Source organism: Sapajus apella, unplaced genomic scaffold, assembly GCF_009761245.1.
Source record: "Sapajus apella isolate SASKATOON/1434 unplaced genomic scaffold, GSC_monkey_1.0 scaffold12, whole genome shotgun sequence".
Lineage (NCBI taxonomy): Eukaryota > Metazoa > Chordata > Mammalia > Primates > Cebidae > Sapajus > Sapajus apella.
In genome coordinates, this window is record NW_022436952.1 from 17,351,237 (window position 1) to 17,371,261 (window position 20,025).

The 20,025-nt window shown below is 37.0% G+C and overlaps 1 protein-coding gene and 1 long non-coding RNA gene across 20 annotated transcripts in view; one reads left to right on the forward strand and one right to left on the reverse strand.

The window, feature by feature from the left end:
- The window catches only part of NCOR1 (nuclear receptor corepressor 1), a 183,766-nt gene that overhangs the window by 44,202 nt on the left and 119,539 nt on the right, over positions 1–20,025 (forward strand). For 14 of the 19 annotated variants that reach the window (XM_032280184.1, XM_032280179.1, XM_032280187.1 and 11 more), the window contains exons 5-9: positions 5,507–5,689; positions 11,660–11,773; positions 17,242–17,298; positions 17,889–17,941; positions 18,273–18,299. In XM_032280184.1, coding sequence (XP_032136075.1) covers positions 5,507–5,689; positions 11,660–11,773; positions 17,242–17,298; positions 17,889–17,941; positions 18,273–18,299 — 434 coding nt within the window. The remainder of the gene's footprint in view (positions 1–5,506; positions 5,690–11,659; positions 11,774–17,241; positions 17,299–17,888; positions 17,942–18,272; positions 18,300–20,025) is intronic. The other 5 variants (XM_032280194.1, XM_032280195.1, XM_032280198.1 and 2 more) reach the window with 1 other exon arrangement.
- Positions 10,200–10,541, reverse strand: LOC116553079. Its single transcript, XR_004269628.1, has 2 exons — positions 10,415–10,541; positions 10,200–10,384 (listed from the first exon to the last, which is right to left on the reverse strand). It is a non-coding gene; the product is annotated as an uncharacterized LOC116553079 (long non-coding RNA).

Sequence of the window (20,025 nt, forward strand, 5' to 3'; positions counted from 1 at the left end):
TTTGTTTTTTTTTTTTGGTGGTAAGAACATTTAAAATCCACTCAACAATTTTTAAGTATATGGTACATATTATTGGTTATAATCACCATGCTGTACAGAGATAAGAAGTTTTAATATTTAGCTATATTTTGTGATATTTGAAACAATGAGAGTAGTAGGATCAAACCATTTTTGCCCTTGTGTTTGTTTACCCATCTTTTGTGAAATGTTTGCTCATGTATTCTTGTTTTGTTGCTATGTTTGCCTTTTACAATTGTCTGCTTTGCTTATTATTAAATCCGCAGATTAGGAAGTGTGTGATACTTAGTAGACACTGAATAAATCTTTGTTGTAGAAAGAATAAACTAATATTAAAAACTCTTAACAGTAAATTGTTAACCTTTTTACTAACATATTAATATTTTTCCCAGTGTCTTTTTGTTTGAGTTTTTTTTAAGCATACAGAAATTAAAAATTTTTTTTACTGTCATCAAATCTTTTTTTATAATGTTTATTAACCTTTATGCCTAATTGCTCTTTCTTCTCTGATATCAGATAAGTAAGTACCTGCAAATATTCTTTGAGTTTTCATGCAATGAAGAGTGATTTAAAAGATAGTAAATGTTTCTACAATTTATTTTCATATAGTTCAGCCAAAATGAAGTGGGGTGTGTGTGTGTGTGTGTGTGTACACACACACACATACACAAAGAAAGCAAATAAGTCAAAATGTTAACCACTGGTGAATCTAGATGAAGGGTAAATAAGTGTTCATTATACTGTTCCTTCGACTTGTAAGTAAGTTTGAAATTTTTCAAAATAGTAAGTTGGGTGGGGAAAAACTATGTGCCCTAAGCTAGAAATTAGTTAAGCTTCTAGGTGTTTTGTGACTCACCTTATCATGTGAAATATCTTTATCATATAGTAGTCTGTGGAGTTTATAAGAAATGTTTTGCTGCATTAAAAAAAAAGAAATATAGTGAATAAAGGTCATCTTCTGTGGCTGACTATATTACCACAAATGTAATTTATAACTACAGATTTTTTTTTTTTAGCAGAAAAATATCTTATTCATTAAAATGGAATGTGTTGTGTTGTAGTGTGACCCATTTCCATGTTACAGTTGAGAAACTGGATGTTAAAAAAAATTAAAGTGACCTAGGTAAAACCTCCTGAGTAGGAATTAGCCCAGGACCCCTGACTCTAGTCCTGCTTTTTTCCCCCTAAAGTGTAAAACATGACTACTACTACTAACTAATACTTCTGTCTCCCTCTCCCCGTTCTCTCCCAAACGCCCACCTCCAGAAGTAAGGATTTAAAAAGAACTAACATTTGTTCAGTTTTTTTTTAAATGTTAAGCCTAGGCATATCATTTATAGAAGAGTTAAATAAGCTTGAAAGAAAAATGTATCTACAGTTTTACCACTTAAAAATCATCAACATTTTCATGTTGATTCTTCCCTATTTGTATGTATGTTATTTTAATTTTAATTTTATTTAATTTTATGGGTTTTTCTTTGCTGCTCCTTATGGAACAGGGCTAACCCATAGGCAGTGTGTCCAGAGTCAGCCTGTATAAAGATTTTAATGTGGTCACTGTATACATTCCGTTTAACTTTACTTTTCCTTACATATATGATTAGCTTCTTTTTGTGCCAATTCGTTTACAGCTGTATTGTTAGTGGCTATTTAGTATTCCACATATGAATATAAAGTTATTTATTTAATCAGTCATCATACATTTAGGTTACCTGTTTGTTCATATGTACAGTGTTGTGACATGTATTTGTTGTTTTTTTTGAGATGGAGTCTCACTTTGTTGCCCAGGCTTGAATGTAGTGGTGTGATCTTGGCTCACTGCAGTGTACACCTCTCAGGTTTAAGCGATTCTCCTGCATCAGTCTCCTGAGTAGTTGGGACTGCAGGCACATGCCACCACGTTCGGCTAATTTTTGTATTTCTAGTGGAGACAACGTTTCACCATGCTGGCCAGGCTGGTCTCGAACTCCTGACCTCAGGTGATCTGCCTGCCTCAGCCTCCCAAAGTGCTGGGATTACAGGAGTAAAGCCACTGCAAATGGCCCATACATTGTTTAGACTGATTTTTTTTGTATACATTCTTACTTATTTCCATAAGGTAGATTTCTTACAGTTTAATTAATTACAGACCAGAGTTGATTTTTAAGGCTTTCAGTGGGTATTTCCAGATTGTCCTGCAAAAGATTGGGCCATTTCTTAACTCCTGACAGCAGTGTATAAAGGAACCTACTCCTTATGTATCCCTGATAACACCACATATTTATGGTTTTAAAAAAAAAGATTGTTAATTTGATGAATGATGTGTTTTTTGGTTTTTTTTGAGACAGTCTTGCTCTGTTGCCAGGTGCCAGGCTGGAGTGCAGTGTCGTGATCTCAGCTCACTGCAACCTCCACCCCTGGGTTCAAGCAGTTCTCCTACCTCAGCCTCCTGAGTAGTGGGACTACAGGCATGCACCACCATGCCCAGCTAGCTAATTGTGTATTTTAGTAGAGACAGGATTTCACTATGTTGGCCAGGATGGTCTTGATCTCTTAACCTTGTGATCCACCCGCCTCGGCCTCCCAAAGTGCTGGGATTACAGGCATGAGCCACCGCTCCCGACTGAATGATGGTTTTTAACTTGTACTTGTTAGTAAAATTTAACATTGTTTCATGTTATTGGCTATGCATCTTTCCTATTTTGTAAATTGCTTTTTCATGTATGTTGCCCATTTTTCTGTTGGTTTATTTTATATTGAGTTGTTAGACTGCCTACTTTGCAAATGGTTTTTCTATTTCATTTGCCTTTTTAATTTGTTATTACTGTTTTGAGAAGTAGATGATTGTGTCTTTTTGTGTGTATGGTTTTTTTTTTTTTTTTTTTTCTGAGATGGAGTCTCGCTCTGTTGCCAGGGTGGAGTGCAGTGGCACGATCTCGGCTTGCTGGGCTCAACCTCTGCCTTCTGGGTTCAAGCAATTCTCCCATCTCAGCCTCCCAAGTAGCTGGGCCTACAGGCGTGCCCCACCATGTCCAGCTAATTTTTGTATTTTTAGTAGACGGGGTTTCCCCATGATGGCCAGGATGGTCTCAATCTCCTGATCTCATGAGTTACCTGCTTCGTCCTCCCAAAGTGCTGGGATTACAGGCGTGAGCCACCACGCCCGACCTATTGTGTTTTATTTATTTATTTTCCCAATTGTGTTTTTAAATTTAGATCCATCAATCTCCCTCTCTCTCTCTCTCTCTCTTTAAACTAATGTCTCTTATATCTTTTGCTTTTGTCTTTCCTGAACCCAAAATAATGTGAATCTTTTTTTTTTTTTTTTTAACTTGAGGCTTTTTTGATTTGCTGATGAGCCTTTTTTAAATGTTTGCTTTTACTTGGCTTTTTTTTTTTTTTTTTTTTTTTGTTGAGGATTTGGTTTCTTGTTAAATATTTAATATTTAGAAAGGAAGCTGGTGGAAAATGTTGATTTTTGTACTATTATTTGGGCATGCATCAGAATCACCTGAGGAGCATTTTTGAAGCCTACTGAATCAAAATATATTATATATGTTTCTGTAACACAAATTTGGTCATATGCGTACAGTGGGTAAATGATATTAATGTAACATGAAAGTCCTGGTGGGTCACCAAAGAGTTTTCTTTTCTTTTCTTTTTTATTGAGACGTAGTCTCTTACTATTGCCTGGGCTGGAGTGCAGTGGCATAACCTTGGCTCACTGCAACCTCTGCCTCCGGGGTTCAAGCAATTCTCCTGCCTCAGCCTCCTGAGTAGCTGGGATTACAGGTATGAGCCACGATGCCCAGCTAATTTTGTATTTTTAGTAGAGGTGGGGTTTCTCCATGTTGGTCAGGCTGGTTTCGATCTCCTGACCTCGTGATCCTCTCTCCTCAGCCTCTCAAAGTGCTGGAATTACAGATGTGAGCCACCACGCCCGGCCCAAGATTTTTCTTTATGCATTAATATTTCAGAGTTCTCAGGAGCACGCTTTCTCATCATGAAAGCAAAAGGCATCCCAACACATGAAGACTTAAAAATATTTGAACATTCTGCACTTAGTTTTCATTTAGTGGAGATAGTAGCTGGTTTATTGAATTTAAGAACCATTGTGCTTTTCATGGTGTTAGTGAAGATTCGAGCATTGAAAAGACAGTGCGAAGACATATTTTCCTATATTTTTTTAATGTTGATAGGGAGGGGGAGAAAAAAAGGTTGCTAAAGGTGGTTATACGCCAAATCTGATTTTTTATTAAAATGAAACATACTGGTTTATTTTGGAAGCCAATGACCTCAACGATTTACATCTTAAGAGAGGAATCTGTAGGGCTTAAGGCAGCCAAAGATTGACTGTATGCCAGATGCCAATGATACTGGAGCTTTAACTGTATGAAGTGTATTAGAATTGTTATTGATTTTGTTGGTGCTTTCCTTACAGAATTGTACAGGTTTTAGGGCATAGCCATAATCTTATTTTCCCAGAAAACCTCTTAGATTCAGTGTATACTATTACAGAATATAAGGCTTTTCATCAATCTGTATTAGCTGAAATATCTGTATTAAGGTGTTTTGAAGCGACTGTCCAGTTATCTCCTGTATGCATTCGTGGCTCAGACCTACTGACTTTTCACAGTTCCTTAATCATTATTTAATACATTTTAGGGTTCTGTAATCCTGTGAACTACACTTATTGTAGGTTTCTCATAGTCTAAGGGAAACTAGTGCCTTAATCTAAAATTTGTGTGTTATAATATTGCTTATATCTTTTTTTCCCCCAGCCTCACATCCTTCTCCCAATATTGCTCATATCTTAACAGCAAACTGGAAATTAATAGAGTGTGTGTGTGTATGTGTGTTGGAGGGTATGTTTGGGTGGAGGGGCTTTCATTCTGCTCCAGCTCTCTGCTAATTTGGAGGTGCAATGGGATGCTTTTGGCTACAGAAGTGTTACGTATGCTGTAGTGTGGGCTATATGAAAGCAGGCCCAGAGATAGTAGCAACTGAAGTTCCTAGGTCACTTCTCTGACTTGTGTGTATACCTCAGTTTTCATTTGGAAAGCCTGAGAACTTTTTGATAAGACTCTTGGCCATATTGTAGTTGTTAAGTTATGTGGTCACACAGGTTTTTACCTGGAATGATACTATTTCCCAGCCACTTGTTCAGACTCTTTGAGGAGCCATTGCAAGGAAATGGCTGAGAAATTGGTGTCTTTCTTTGTCATGATTTTACTATTTACCCAGAAGTTCTCTACAGTGTCAGTAATTGTGACACTAGAGGTTGATCAACACCCACTTACTTCACTTTGTATAGCTTTTAGGCTCTTCAAAATAGTAAATGGTATATCAAACTATAAAAGTGAGGTGTAAATATGCATGTATGTGAATATGAAAGTTACTCCTAAACACGTACACATGGCTCTGCTGTGGTTTAAAACTGACTTTTTCATTTCAGGCAATCTGGACTTTATTAGAAATAAATTGTTTTTCTTGGTTTTATTCTCTAAAGGATCCAGCATTTGGAGGCAAACATGACGCTCCATCCTCTCCAATTTCGGGGCAACCATGTGGAGATGATCAAAATGCTTCACCTTCAAAACTTTCAAAGGAAGAGTTAATACAGAGTATGGATCGTGTAGATCGAGAAATTGCAAAAGTAGAACAGCAGATCCTTAAACTGAAAAAGAAACAAGTAAATGCCTTTGCTTAATATATTCTAAGAATGTATGTTTGTCTTCCTACGGAAGATAATTTTGAGTTTTCCATATTTTGAAACTTAACATAAAAGGAATCATGCCTTATATATTCTATGACTTGCTGTTTTTTTGCTATTATTGTGGTTTTCTTGCATTCATTCATTTTCCCTGCTGCACTGATTATATAATTGTAGAGAGTGAAATTTGTTTGTCCATTCTGTTTTTGATGTTGTTTTTTTCTATTCCATACAATGTTAATGGTTTTTAGTTCATATGTAGAGATTTTCTAGGGCGTGTGCCCAGGAATTGCAGTGCTTGGCCCAAGATTATACACAGTGAACTATTTAATAGATGATACCAAATTTGCTAAGAAGTAATACCATTTTACATTCCCACCGGCAGCTTATATGAGTACTGGTTTGTGCACATTCTTGCCTTTACTTGATACATTTTTTAAAGTTGGATATGAAATAGTTTTCACTGTGGTTTCAATTTGTATTTCCTTGATTAGGGAGGAGACTGAGCTTATTTTCATTTGTTTATCAGTTATTTGGGTTCCTTGTGTCCATTGTTGTAAGTCTTGCATCTATATTCTCCTATTCTGTCATTAAAATTTTTAGGATTTCCTGAAGTCCCTTGTCAGATATGTGTATAGCAGATATTGCCTAGTTTGTGGTTTGTCATTTCACTTTTAGCCTAGAATTCACTCTCAGTGTACACTGAGAGTGCATTTTTTTTCTTTTTTTTTGGATTTGGAGTCTCACTCTTATCACCCAGGCTGGGGTACAATGGCACGATCTTGGCTCACTGCAGCCTCTCCCTCCCAGGTTCAAGCAATTCTACTGCCTCAGCCTCCCAAGTAGCTGGGACTACAGGTGCATGTCACCGTGCCCAGCTTTACGCGCTTTTAATGTATTCATAAAGTTGCGCAGCTATCGCCACTCTCTAATTCCAGAATATTTTTATCATTTCAAAAAGAAACTCCGGTAGTTACTCCCCATTTCCCCCTTTCCCCAGCCCCTGGCAACCACTAGTCCATTCTCTGTCTCTATGGATTTGCCTGTGCTGGATATCAGAAAAAATAGAATCATATGTGACCTTTTGTGTTTCGCTTCATTTATTTAGCATGTGGTCCCAATTCATCCATGTTGAACCTTGTCTCAGCACTTCATTAGTTTTTATGCCTGAATTCCGTTGCATGAGTATACTGTGTTTTGCTTATCATTCAGTAGTTGATGGATATTTGAGTTTTGTTCATTTTTGACTATGATTAATAATGTACTGTGATGAGAGTCATGTCTCATTTTCCGGTGGACATATTTTTACAGGTTTCTTTTATCTAGGAGTGGACATATGGTGAATCTATGTTTAAATTTTTGAAAAGCTTCAAAACTGTTTTCCAAAGCCTCTGTACCATTTTACATTCTCAACAGCAGTGTATGGAGGTTCCATTTTTTCCTACCTCCTTGCCAGCATCTGCTGTTTTCCTTTTTTAAAAAAATATAGCCATCCTTGTAGATGTGAGGTGGTATCTAGTTGTGGTTTTCATTTGCATATCCTTAATGACTAATGATGTTGAGCATCTTTTCATGTGCTGATTGGCCATTTGTCTATCTTTTTTCAAGAAATGTTTATTTAGACTGTTTGCTTATTATTTAATTGGGTTGTCTTTTTATCATTCTAAGAATTCTTTTTTTTTTTTTTTTTTTTTCTCTGAAATCTAGGTGAATGTTCTAAGAATTCTTTACATATTCTGGATATTAGTCTGTCATCAGATATATGACTTACTAGATATTCTCTCTCATTTTGTGGGTTCTTTTCACTTTCTTGATAGTATCATTTGATGGACAAAAGTTTTGTTTTTTTTTTGTTTTTTCTTTTGAGTTGGAGTCTTGCTCTGTTGCCAGGCTGGAGTACAGTGGCGCAATCTTGGCTTAGTGCAGCATCTGCCTTCCAGGTTCAAGTAATTCTCCTGCCTCAGCCTCCCAAGTAGCTGGGACTACAGGCACCTGCCACCACACCCAGCTAATTTTTGTGTTTTTGGTAGAGATGGGGTTTCACCATGTTGGCCAGGATGGTCTCGATCTTGTGACCTCCTGATCCGCCTGCCTTGACCTCCCAAAGTCCTGGGTGATGTACAAAAGTTTTGAACTTTTATGAAGTTCAGTTTGCTTTTCTTGTCACTCTTGAATTTGGTGTTATATTTAAGAGCCATTGCCTGATTCATGGTCACAGATTTATACCTATGTTTTCTTCTACAAATTTTGTAGACCTCTTATATTTGGGTCTTTCATCCTGATAGTGTTTTTTGCTAAACTGAATTTGTTTAGGTTTTATATGAAGACCCCCTGGGGTTATTAAGGTAGTTTTACTGTATTATTTTTTAAAGTTTTATAGTTTTGCTTCTCATCTGATTCTTAATCCGTTGGAAGCTACATGTTGTATAGTCAGTATTCATTTATATTTATCCACATTTGTCTTGTTTTCTTACTTGCTCACTATCTCTTCTTGCAACTCAAGTCTTCCATCTAGGGGAACAGCCTTCTACTGAAGAAGACCTCTTAGAATTTCCTTTAGTGAAGGTCTCTTGATTGGCAAATTCAGTATTTGTTTGGTTTTTGTGACTTAAATATTGTCTTATTTTTGGCCTGTTTATTAAAAAGGCATATTAGTCGGGCATGGTGGCTCATGCCTGTAATCCCAGCACTTTGGGAGGCAGAGGTGGACAGATCATGAGGTCAGGAGATCGAGACCATCCTGGTTAACATGGTGAAACCCTGTCTCTACTAAAAATAAAAAAAATTAGCTGGGCATGGTGGCGCATGCCTGTAGTCCCAGCTACTCAGGAGGCTGAGATAGGAGAATCACTTGAACCCGAGAAGCCGAGGTTGCAGTGAGCTGAGATCATGCCACTGCACTCTAGTCTGGATGACAGAGTGAAACTCCGTCTTAAAAAATTAATTTGGTATGTGATTATTTTTTCTTAGTACATTGTCTTCTTGCTTCCATTTTTAAGACATTAGCTGTTGTTCTAAATCCGTATTCTTTCATGGATAATGTGAATTTTCCCTCTGGTTGTTTCAATACATTATTTTCCTTGGAATTCCATTATTTTTATGATGCATTTAGGTGTTTTTTCTTCCCCCTTTTAAATCTATCCAACTTGAGCTTCCTGAATTTGAAGGGTAGAGTTTTTTCGTCACTTTGGGAACATTCCGAGCCATTATCTTTTTTTACAAAACCTAACATTTTCTTTCTCTACTTAGGAAATTCCTGTTAGTTGTAGCATCTTACCACTCTTGTCTTCCATGTCTCTTAATTGTTTCTCTTTCTCATTTTTTACTTCTTTGGGCTTCATTCTGAGCAATTTCTTCAGCCTGTCTTCTAGTTTACATTTTCCTTTTCCTATGTAATCTGTCAAATCTGTCTTCAGTTTCAACAATTATGTTTTTATTTCTGGAATTTCTATTTGGCTCCTTTTCAAATCTGCCTGGTCGGTTTTTAAAATGCTTCTTTGCTTTCATTGAATCATATTAAATTTTTATTATATGCCCAACAATTCTAGTTAAGTCTTTATTGGTTTGATTTTGCTGAGTCTCTTTTATTTTCTTTCTTTTGGCTTTAGTTTCTTTACTTGTATAATGGTAATAATCTAGTAATAACACCAACTAAATCACATGATTGTTTTATAAATTGAGATAATGAATATATTGCATACTATCTGGTACATAGTAAATGTACATGCAATGCATTATAATTAGAAATAATGAAATATAATGTATGATTATTATGAAATGTACCAGAGCTACAAATTTAATGAGAGATATATCAAAGACAACTAGAGAAAACAAAGAAACCTGTCGTAGCTGGATGGAAATATTAGTAATAATGTTGTGTGTTCATCTTGCACTAAATCATGTCTCATACAATTACAATAAAATTCCAACTAAATTTATTTTTGAAACATGGCAAGTACACTGTAAAGTTAATGTAAAAGAACAGACAGGGCCAGGCATGGTGGCTCAATGCTTGTAATCCCAGCACTTCGGGAGGCGGAGGCTGGCCGAATCACCTGAGGCCAGGAGTTCGAGACCAGCCTGGCCAACATGGCAAAACCCTGTCTCTACTAAAGAGACAAAAAATTTGCCTAGTGTGGTGGTGGGTGCCAGTAATTTCGAGAACAAACAAACAAACAAACAGGTGAGGGGAGAGAGAGAGTGTATTTGCTTTTAGCCTTTAAGGTGTAATGTTTTTGTCCCAAGGCTTTTTGGGTACTACAAAGTGTTATTTGTTTATTCCTTAACAAGGATTATACAAGGCGGCCCTCTAAGCCTGAATGAAAGGGCATCACTGAAGAACCCCTTATCATAAGAAGGATTTAAGAATTTCAAATATCTTTCTTTTGCTTATACGGATAACAGACTACAAGAGTGCTTGTAATTCCGAAGTGGAAGTGTTCCTAACAGTTTAGACCCTCTTGGTGGATTTTATTTATTTATTTATTTATTTTCCAATCAGGCAGCCTCCTGAGCCACAATAGGCTCAGAGACTCCCTCTTGGTGGATTTTTATGCATTCATTTGGGCATGATCTGATTTATGGGACTGGGAGCTTTGACTATCAGTTTTATTTAGCAGTACAGATAATTTTTTCCTATAGGCTATACTAGACTTAACCTTCATTTGCCTTTACCTAATTTGATAAAAGAAAATTTGCCTTTACCTAATTTTTCTTTTATCATCTTAGGCAGTGGACTTATGCTATATTTATTCATGTGGATTTTTTGTTTTTTGAGATGGAGTTTTGTTCCCGCCATTCAGGCGGGAGTGCAGTGGCGTGATCTCAGCGCACCCCAACATCCGCCTGCCAGGCTCAAGCGAGTTGCCAGTCTCAGCACCCCTCCACCCTCAGCAGCTGGGATTGCAGGCATGCGCCACCATGCCCAGCCAGTTTTGTATTTTAAGTAGAGTTGGGGTTTCTCCATGCTAATCAGGCTGGTCCAAAACTCCCGACACCAGGTGATCCACCTGCCCCGGCTTCCCAAAGTGCTGGGACCACAGCAGTGAGCCGCTGTACCTGGCCTCACGTGGATATTTTTAAAGCAGTTACTAGGTATCAGACACTGGCACTGGTTTAGGTGTTGAAAAAAAGCAGACAAGTCCCTGCTTGCTTCACTGGTAATGCTTGGTAATATATACAATTTATAGTTTTAATATGCTTTATATATATATAAAGTCATTTAGTGTTTTCAAAAAGCTGTATGATAGTAGTATTATTACCCCTACTTTATTTATGAATAGTTTAGTGGTTTGCTTAAGATTGACCTAAGGACCCAGAAAGGGTCCTAGGGATCACACCACCTGTAAAGGGTGACCTTGAGGCTCAAACCCAGGCAAGCTAATACAGATAGCTTTTTGCTTTATACTTTCACACAGCAACAGTCTGTTTTTTTTGTGGTTTTGTTGAGTGCCCTTTGGCTGGAGCACTGTAACACATGAAGGTTAGGTGTTGAGGGTGGCATGGTGCTGTGTTGAGTTAAGGATTAACCCTTGAACTCCTTTCTACCATATTCTGCCCACCAGACAGTAATGTATACTGTGTATCTATAACATAGAAAAATGTTTTTTCAGTACTGTCAAAGGTCGTTGTGATAGAGGTATATAGAATACCTTCATTAAATTTAACTTATTGTTTTACTTTAGGTTAATCTGAATTAAAATCTTAAAGAATGCTTCCTCTTAGTTTTTTTTTTTTTTTTTTTTAAACTCTGTCTTATGAAAATTTGTGTTGTGAAATAAATCTGATTGATTTTCTTTGAGCTCTTGGTCCATGAGACCCTCTTGGATTAATTGATTATCCTACCAAATCTGTAAGCAAAGCTTAGTAGCCTGTGTTACCTCCAGCAGTTAATCACTGGTGGGGGTGGTGTGCAGCACATGTTTGACTCTTTCTTTCTGGATCTCTTAGCAACAACTTGAAGAAGAGGCAGCTAAACCTCCCGAGCCTGAGAAGCCCGTGTCCCCTCCTCCTGTGGAGCAGAAACACCGCAGTATTGTCCAAATTATTTATGATGAGAATCGGGTAAGCTCATACCATCTCTGGCAGCATAGGCCTTTAAACCCACTTGACTCTGCCCTTTTTAGTTTTGAATGTGTTCTGGTATAATTTTAATTTTATTAAAAGCTGATTTCTCATATAATTTTTAATGTTTATAAGCTTTGGCTGACTGAGCTTCGTGTTTTTTTTCTTATCAATTGAAAGAAAAGTTTACATTTGTGCCTTAAATTATGTAATATTTCATTTTACATTATATATTACATAAATATTTAATCAGTAAAACTGTCAACTGAGTCTCCTTTTATATGAATACTGACATGCAAGTTTGGTAGCATATAATGTAAAACAACCATTCTGTAATTTTTCCCTTAATAAAGGATGTTTAATGCTGACTGTTGATAACATTTCAGTAAAGAAAGGTCATTGCATGTGAGGAAATGAAGTTTCTTGTCAGCATTAGTTCACAGTTGATAGTTGGGCTGTGGTTTGAACTTGTTAAAAAGTTCAAGGCTGGGCATGGTGGCTTACGCCTTTAATCCTAGTGCTTTGGGAGGCTGAGGCTGGTCGATCACTTGAGGTCAAGAGTTTGAGACCAGCCTGGCCAACATGGTGAAACCTTGTCTTCCCCTAAAAATACAAAAATTAGCCAGGCGTGGTATTGTGTCCTCGTAGTCCCAGCTACTTGGGAAGCTGAGGCAGGGAAATCACTTGAACCCGGGAGGTGGAGGTTGTTGTGAGTTGAGATCTCACCATTCACTCTGGCCTGGACAACACAGCAAAACTCAGTCAAAAAGAAAAACCAAGTTCAAAGTAGATTTTGACCTTTAGATAGACTTTGCTTTTTTAGGTTTACTTTCACACTCTTAATTAAAAATATCCATGGATTCGGAACAACCAGGCATGAATTCTATGAATCATTTTTGTAATAACAAACTTAGTTTTGGCCAGAACATGGCCCAGGAACTAGCGGTTGAAAGGAAACTGATTTTACCTCAATATGAAGAAAGTGTTTCAACAGAGCTGTCTAACAGTGGGCTTCCAGAAGTCCACAGTGCAAAAAATGATAATATGCTTTATACTGTGTGTGATAGAATAGACTTTTAGCTAAAGGTGATCATCAGGTAAAAGTTAGGATTGGTGTTTAGATTTGTTTGCTCTGTAGTGAGTGAATTCATTTGTCAGTCTATCTTACACAGTCTGTAACTTTATAGTAGTCCAGAGCCTAAAGGAAATTGACCTTAAGTAAAGCAATTGTGAATTAATAAATATTTATTCACATGTACCCCTGAACTTAAAATAAAAGCTGAATAAATAAATAAACATTTGTAGGAATGACCTTGGATTCAGATATACATGTATCAAGTAGATAACTGAGAGTCATTAGAAACATACTTATGCTAATGATAAGTGTCATGGGCAGGTAAAAATATGGGCAATTAATATTATTTTCTTGATTGGGTTCAACACTAGTCCGATTTATTGTATGGCCACAAGAGTCTACATGAAGATAAATCCAGTAAAGGAACGGATGGATGTGACCATGCCTAAGATGGGGGCTGTGGCCCAGGATATACAGTTGCTCCATTGTTTAAGAAAAGCCCAAAATACAGGGTTTTATGTAAAACCTATGATTTGTTTAAACAAAAAAGTCCTCTGCGTAGCTGCAAAATACTTTTGTGGGCTCGTGGGTTCCATGGCCAGCTTGTGACTGTGATCTCAGGATAAAGTAAATAGGGATTAGCAGTGATAACAATGGAGATTTGATAGTTTTTTTTAAAAAGTTTTATAAAATGTGTTTTTTAGTATAAATTTTTCAAATAAATTGGATTTGGTGATAATTATTAATTGATTTAATTTCTTAATGAGCCTTGTCTTACAATATTAGTTCTGTGGTTGCTTCACTGGGAAATCAGTATGATGTTGCTTGGTGCACATTAGCAAAACTTGAAAACTCCTTTTACACCTCTTCTTTCTGTGTTAACATTTATACATTTGGTTTGTTGTTCATCTATGAAGAGAACCAAATCTGAAATCTGTTTTAATATTAGACTTATCTTCTGCAGTGAAGATTGTTTTTAACTCATGGCAACTGTAGAAGTCATCTTTCTTTTCCTTTTTTTTCTTTTCTTTTTCTTTCGTTTTTCTTCTTCTGCCTCTTCGCTTCTCCCTTTCCCTCCTCTCCTCCCTCTCTTTCTTTTTTTTTTTTTTTTTGAGATGGAGTTTTGCTTTGTCTCTGAGGCTGGAGCGTTGCAGCGCAATCTCGGCTCACTGCAACACTCTGCCTCCCAGGTTGAAGCAATTCTCCTGCCTCAGCCTCCCGAGTAACTGGGATTACAGATGTGGGCCACCACACCCAGCTAACATTTGTATTTTTGGTAGAGACAGGGTTTCATCATGTTGACCAGGCCGGTCTTGAACTCCTGGGCTCAAGTGATCCACTTGCCTTGGCCTCCCAAAATGCTACTGCGTCTGGCGTCTTTTCTTTTATTCCTTCTTTTCTTTCTAACAGACAGGGGCTCATTATGTTGCTCAGGCTGATATTGAACTCCTGGCTTCAAGCAATCCTCCTGCCCCAGCCTCCCAAAGTATTGAGATTATGGGTGTGAGCCCCCATGCCTGGCCTCATCTTTCTTTTTTATGTATGTTTTATGCATGTACCTGTGCAGTTTCAGAATTGTAATAGGGGGCTCCCAGAGGGGAGTAGGAGAGTACAGTGGGCCTAGATCCCAGGCTTTCTCATATGTACTCCCCAAGGCTTTTTCTGTCCCACCATGCTCTTTTGAAAGGCCCTCCCTGCCTCTTTAGCGTTTTTAAATGAATGGGCTTATCTGTTTCAGTACTATAGGCAAGGAGTAATGGGGTAATGACAAAAGTACACTTCCCTCTTATTTCTTGTGTGGCAGCAGTCTACACTAGCTGGAATTGAGCCAAGTGTGGCTTAAGAGATAGCGGGACCATTTCTTTTCTTTAGCAAGTTAGTGGGAGGGAGAAAAAACTGCCCCAAAGTGTTCATTTTAAAGTTGACTTCCTGAGAAAAGTTGACTTGCGTCGTAGTTAAATTTCAGACTGTTTGTTTAGTCTCTAAACAGACTATTTTTAACAGTTCAATTTGATATTACTCTATCAATTGTAAGTTCCAAAAATATTTGTAAATGTTCTAATTTCAGAAGAATAATGCGTAAAGAAAAGTGATTGTTGGACTCTACTAGAGAAATTTTCAGGAACATCTTGTTCATATATATATATTATTTTTATTTTTATTTTTTGAGACGGAGCCTTGCTTTGTCCACCCAGACTGGAGTGCAGTGACACGATCTTGGCTCAGTGCAACCTCTGCCTTCTGGGTTTAAGCGATTTTCCTCCCTCAGCCTCCCGAGTAGCTGGGATGACAGGTGCGTGCCACCATGCCTGGCTAATTTTTGTATTTTTAGTAGAGAGAGGGTTTTGCCATGTTGGCAGGTTGGTCTCGAGCTCCTGACCCTAAGTGTTCCACCTGCCTCAGCCTCCCAAAGTGCTGGGATTACAGGTGTGAGCCACCGCAACCTGTCTTGTTTATATTTTGATTGGTGGATTTGCAAGAGAATGTGACATCAGAAGAAAGAAAAGGGTGATGGTAGGAAGTATATTCTGTGCCAGCACCTCTGGTCACCTAGGCCAGCATCCTAGGAATTAGCCAATTCTATCTCTTTGCCATTTAATGTATGTTTAGGTAATCAATGAAGAGCATCAGTCCTACCTAAATATTGGTCTGGTCTTTGGCTTCTTTCTCTACCTTTATCGTTGGCTTAATTTGAGCCTTCATCTCCCACATAGTTATTGAGTCTCCTTCTTCAGTCTGTTTCTTTCCAACCCATCTTTCATATTTTCATCCCATCACATGATTCTCCAAATTGAACCTTTTGATGATTTCCTACTTTCTACAGAATAGCCCAAACCTTTACTGGTGTTTACATGCTTACCCATCTGGCCCTTGCCCAATACTCTTTTCTTAGTGATATCCCACCAGAAGAGGTTTTGGATGTTCCTTTGTTAGTAGTACCTTTACCCTACTATGTTGCCCCTGCCGTCAGGTGGCCCCATGTTTTGTCTTTTCTGCCAGGCACACTCATATCTCAAGCCCCAGCTCAAGTATCATTTTCTCTAGGAAGGCTTTCAAGACCCCTCATCTTCCTATGGTGGGAAGGCTTATCTTTTTCATTGTTTTCTTAGTGTCTAGCAAGTGCTTGGCACGTAGAACATACTGAACATATGTTTGAAGAATTATTTACTTCTGTCTGTAGACTTAGAATGAAAATTATAATATGAACATATGAGAGTTTTAAGTTAAAATTTTTGTTGCCAAAGTATTGGTAGGTTAATCTTAGCAAGGGAAGATTTCTTCTAGGTAACACTTTGGTCTAAATTATTTTACTTTTGAAAATAACAACTGGGTGCTGTGGCTAACACCTGTAATCCCAGAGCTTTGGGAGGCTGAGGTGGGGGGATTATTTGAGCCCAGGAAGTTGAAGCTGCATTGAGCTATGATCATTGCCATTGTGTTCCAACCTGGGTGACAGAGTAAGACCCTGTCTCAAAAATAAAAAAAATAAAAAAGGAAATAGGAGGTTACAATTCAGTATTTTTTTCACTACTGAGTACTCTGAATAACAAATGAGCAGTTTTCTTTGTTGTTCAGCTGTTACTAAGGATTCCTTGTAGCTAGAAAATTAGCTCATTAAAACCTTTTCTTCAAAGAGATCAATGTGGCTTACCACAGTAAAGAGTGGCCATTTTGTGGTATTTTATTGCTTTAAGTTTCTGTTAAAGATGGTATGAGTTAAAATATGTAGAATGTTTGGGGGATTTATTTCTAATAGTGAATTTTCACTCCCTCTCTTTAGATTCTTGATATAATTATTAGCTTTTAAAAACTTAACAATTCTTGGCTGTGCACGGTGGCTCTTGCCTGTAATCCCAGCACTTTTGGAGGCTTAGGTGGGTGAATCACGAGGTCAAGAGATCGAGACCATCCTAGTCAACTTGATGAAACCCCATCTCTACTAAAAATATAAAAATTAGCTGGGCGGGTGGTGCACACCTGTAGTCCCAGCTATTTGGGAGGCTGAGGCAGGAGGATTGCTTGAACCTGGGAGGCGGAAGTTGCGGTAAGCCAAGATCGCGCCATTGCACTCCAGCCTGGGCAACAAGAGTAAAACTTCATCTCAAAAAATTATTCAGGCATTGCTTTCAATATAAATGTTAAGTTTTGACTGAATTTGGTGAGGAAAGCTATGAAAATAAAATTTAAGAGTTTCCATCATTGTAACTACAAATTAAGAAAAAATAAAAAACAATTGGAGCGTATTTCAACCTATTGTATAGAAGAAGGATATTTGGAAATAAGGATAAGTTCATCTATAGATTAGTCTTAGATAAATATTTTTTAAAGAGTGATTTTGCACTTAGGTAATGTAATTTTTAATTATACGATACAACAATGTCTTTGTCTCTAGAAAAAAGCAGAAGAAGCTCATAAAATTTTTGAAGGTCTTGGCCCAAAAGTTGAACTGGTAAGTAAGAAATTAATTTTTTCATTTCCATTGATATTTTCTTTTGGTAGTAGTTTTTCTTTTGATAAGATGGAATATGATCCATTTATTTTGGGATAAGACAGATGTAGCTGAGCAGAATTTGAGATGAAGTTTAAAGTAAGGGTGAGTGAACTTGGTTACCTTTGCAGACTTTTTTCGAAGCGTCATCCTGAGCATGTTTTTACCTGAGCAGCCATTTAATCATTCCAGGTAGAATGAGAATCAAGAACAGAATCAGAAAGCTCTTTGAATTTTACTGTTAAAATAGTGGCAATGCTTAATCCTCCTTTGAAATTAAAAATTAATCCTCCTTTGAAATTAAAATTCTGTGCGTAAATATACTTATTATGGGAAACAGTGCATTTATAAACTGTCTTATGGGAGTGGCATTATTAGGAGATGGGATTAACAGTTACTTAAGGAATCTAAAAGTTTAAGGTTTTGGTAGGGCATGTTATTGTATAGATCCATTAGTACTTTACCTGGGCCTACATTAAAATTTTGTTTCTTTGTCTCTTCATAGACATATGTACAACATTTTATACATAAATATTTGATTTCTTTTATAGCCACTCTATAACCAGCCATCAGATACCAAGGTGTACCATGAGAACATCAAGACGTAAGTATTGATCATCTTTGGAGTTCCTCAATTAAAAACCATATATTCCGTAAAGAGATCATATTTATGTTATCTGCTGACAGTATTATAATATAGTGTAGGTGTGTTTTAGATTTGTGTAATTTGCTGTTGTTTTACTATATGTTATCTTCCTCTGGCTTCTTGGGGGTTGGGGTAACAGCTTTGAGTTTCCGAGGCCAAAAAATGAAATAAATTGTTGCATAAAACTAGCTGGTTTTATAATCTGCTAGTAAAAAAGGTGGATACTTAACATTGAAATGGCTTACCTTGAGGCTTGAATTTTTTGCCTCCTGTTTTGTCTTTTTTTCAGTGGAGTACCTGCAAGGCGCATGATGAAGTAAGATAATGAAGCTTTTTCATTTAAGACTAGTGATGACACCGTCCCCCACCAAGCCACATCTGCCATTGCAAAGTAGAAGTGCCACGGATCATTTTATCATTATTCAAAATCCTATTCTAGGGAAATCCCTTCCATGACTCTTGCTAATGACGGTATTTGTAGACCCTTCTGCCATTTAATGTCCTGGTGCCTTGGAAGCGCTCAGTCACCTCATGTGGGTGAGGAGGCTGCTCCAGAATATAGTTTGCTTAGCCTTGCTCATCCTAGTACCAGGCCTTTATGGATGCAGATTTTGGAGTAAGAAAATAAGTGAAAAGAAAATCTGATTTCTTGATCTGATTGAAGTAAGAAAGGAAGCTAGATAGGTATCTTTTTTTAAAAAAAATTATACTTTAAGAGAATTTTAGGTGAATTCTTAGTTTGTGACAAAAATGTGATATTTCTACTTTATATGTTTTATTAAGTATAACCAGATCATTATAATTATTTACTAGTATGGTTGCTAATGAGCACATTGCTATTTATTATATATATATACATATATATATACTTTTTTCTTTTTAAAAATTTCTTACTGAGAGTATGTGCAATTATTGACTACTTTGCAGAACTGGTGGCAAATATAATTTGCATGGTAGTATGCATGAAAACAATTGAATTTGAATAATTTTAACTTTTGTTAAATAAGTGGTTCGTAATAAAAGTTAATGTATTTGTGAATTTTTCTGTGAGATGCTATTATGATCTTGAGAACCCTTAGAAGTAAATCAGTCAAAACTCACTTAATATACCTTGTTTTGGAACTGCTTAGCTGTTGTAACATTTTTAAAGAGGAGAAGAGCAGATAAGAAAGACCTAGTTTGCTACTTTTAATGACTTTTTTTTCCCCCCAAAGCCTCAGTTATGTTTATGTTCTGTCCTGTTTCTCCTAATACTGTCTGGAGAGCAGTTCTGTCTGATTTATTTCATGTCATCTACATTGCCTATTTAGTGCTCAGCACACTATCCTGAGATGGATTACTGACTGGCTGACTTCATTTAAATTCCTAGGAAACATTTAAGATTGTATTTGTTGATTGTCATTTGCTTTTGAGTAACGTATAATTATCATTAGAGCAAACTGAGTATATGGTAATGCTTCCCTGTACAACACCTTTTGAAATATTTCCTCAGCTGCATGCATCTGTATGAGTCATTCAGTAGCTGTTCTTTCATCACCATCATTTGCTTTGTATGAAATAGCAAATGTACATTTTAATAATTCTTTTCATCTCTTGGCTACTTTTTCATATAGCCAGCTCCAGATTGTCCATGCTTACTTGAGTGGAACCAGTGTCACTGTTAGTCCAGAGTGGCAGATAATCCACAAAATTACTTCTACTTGCCTTGGCTTTGTATTTATATTTGAATAATCAGCTTGAAATCCTTTCTGGAAGTAGGTGGGGTATAAATATTTATATTTGAACCTGCATGTCATTGTTTTTGAAGGTCACAATGCTTCCAATTTAAAAAGTGATTAAGATGTATTAGAAATCTTGCTGTTTTATCACATTGCCCTCCATTACTTCTTAGAGTGGATCGTGTCATTTCTGTGACTGAAGAAAATCTCTGTTTAAAGCAGAAGTCATCTGTCTCTACTTATGTTGTTATACATTATCCTCATAGAAGGGAGGTTAACACCTTACCTGATATAGGGAGGTAACTTTAAAAGCGTGTCCTTCTT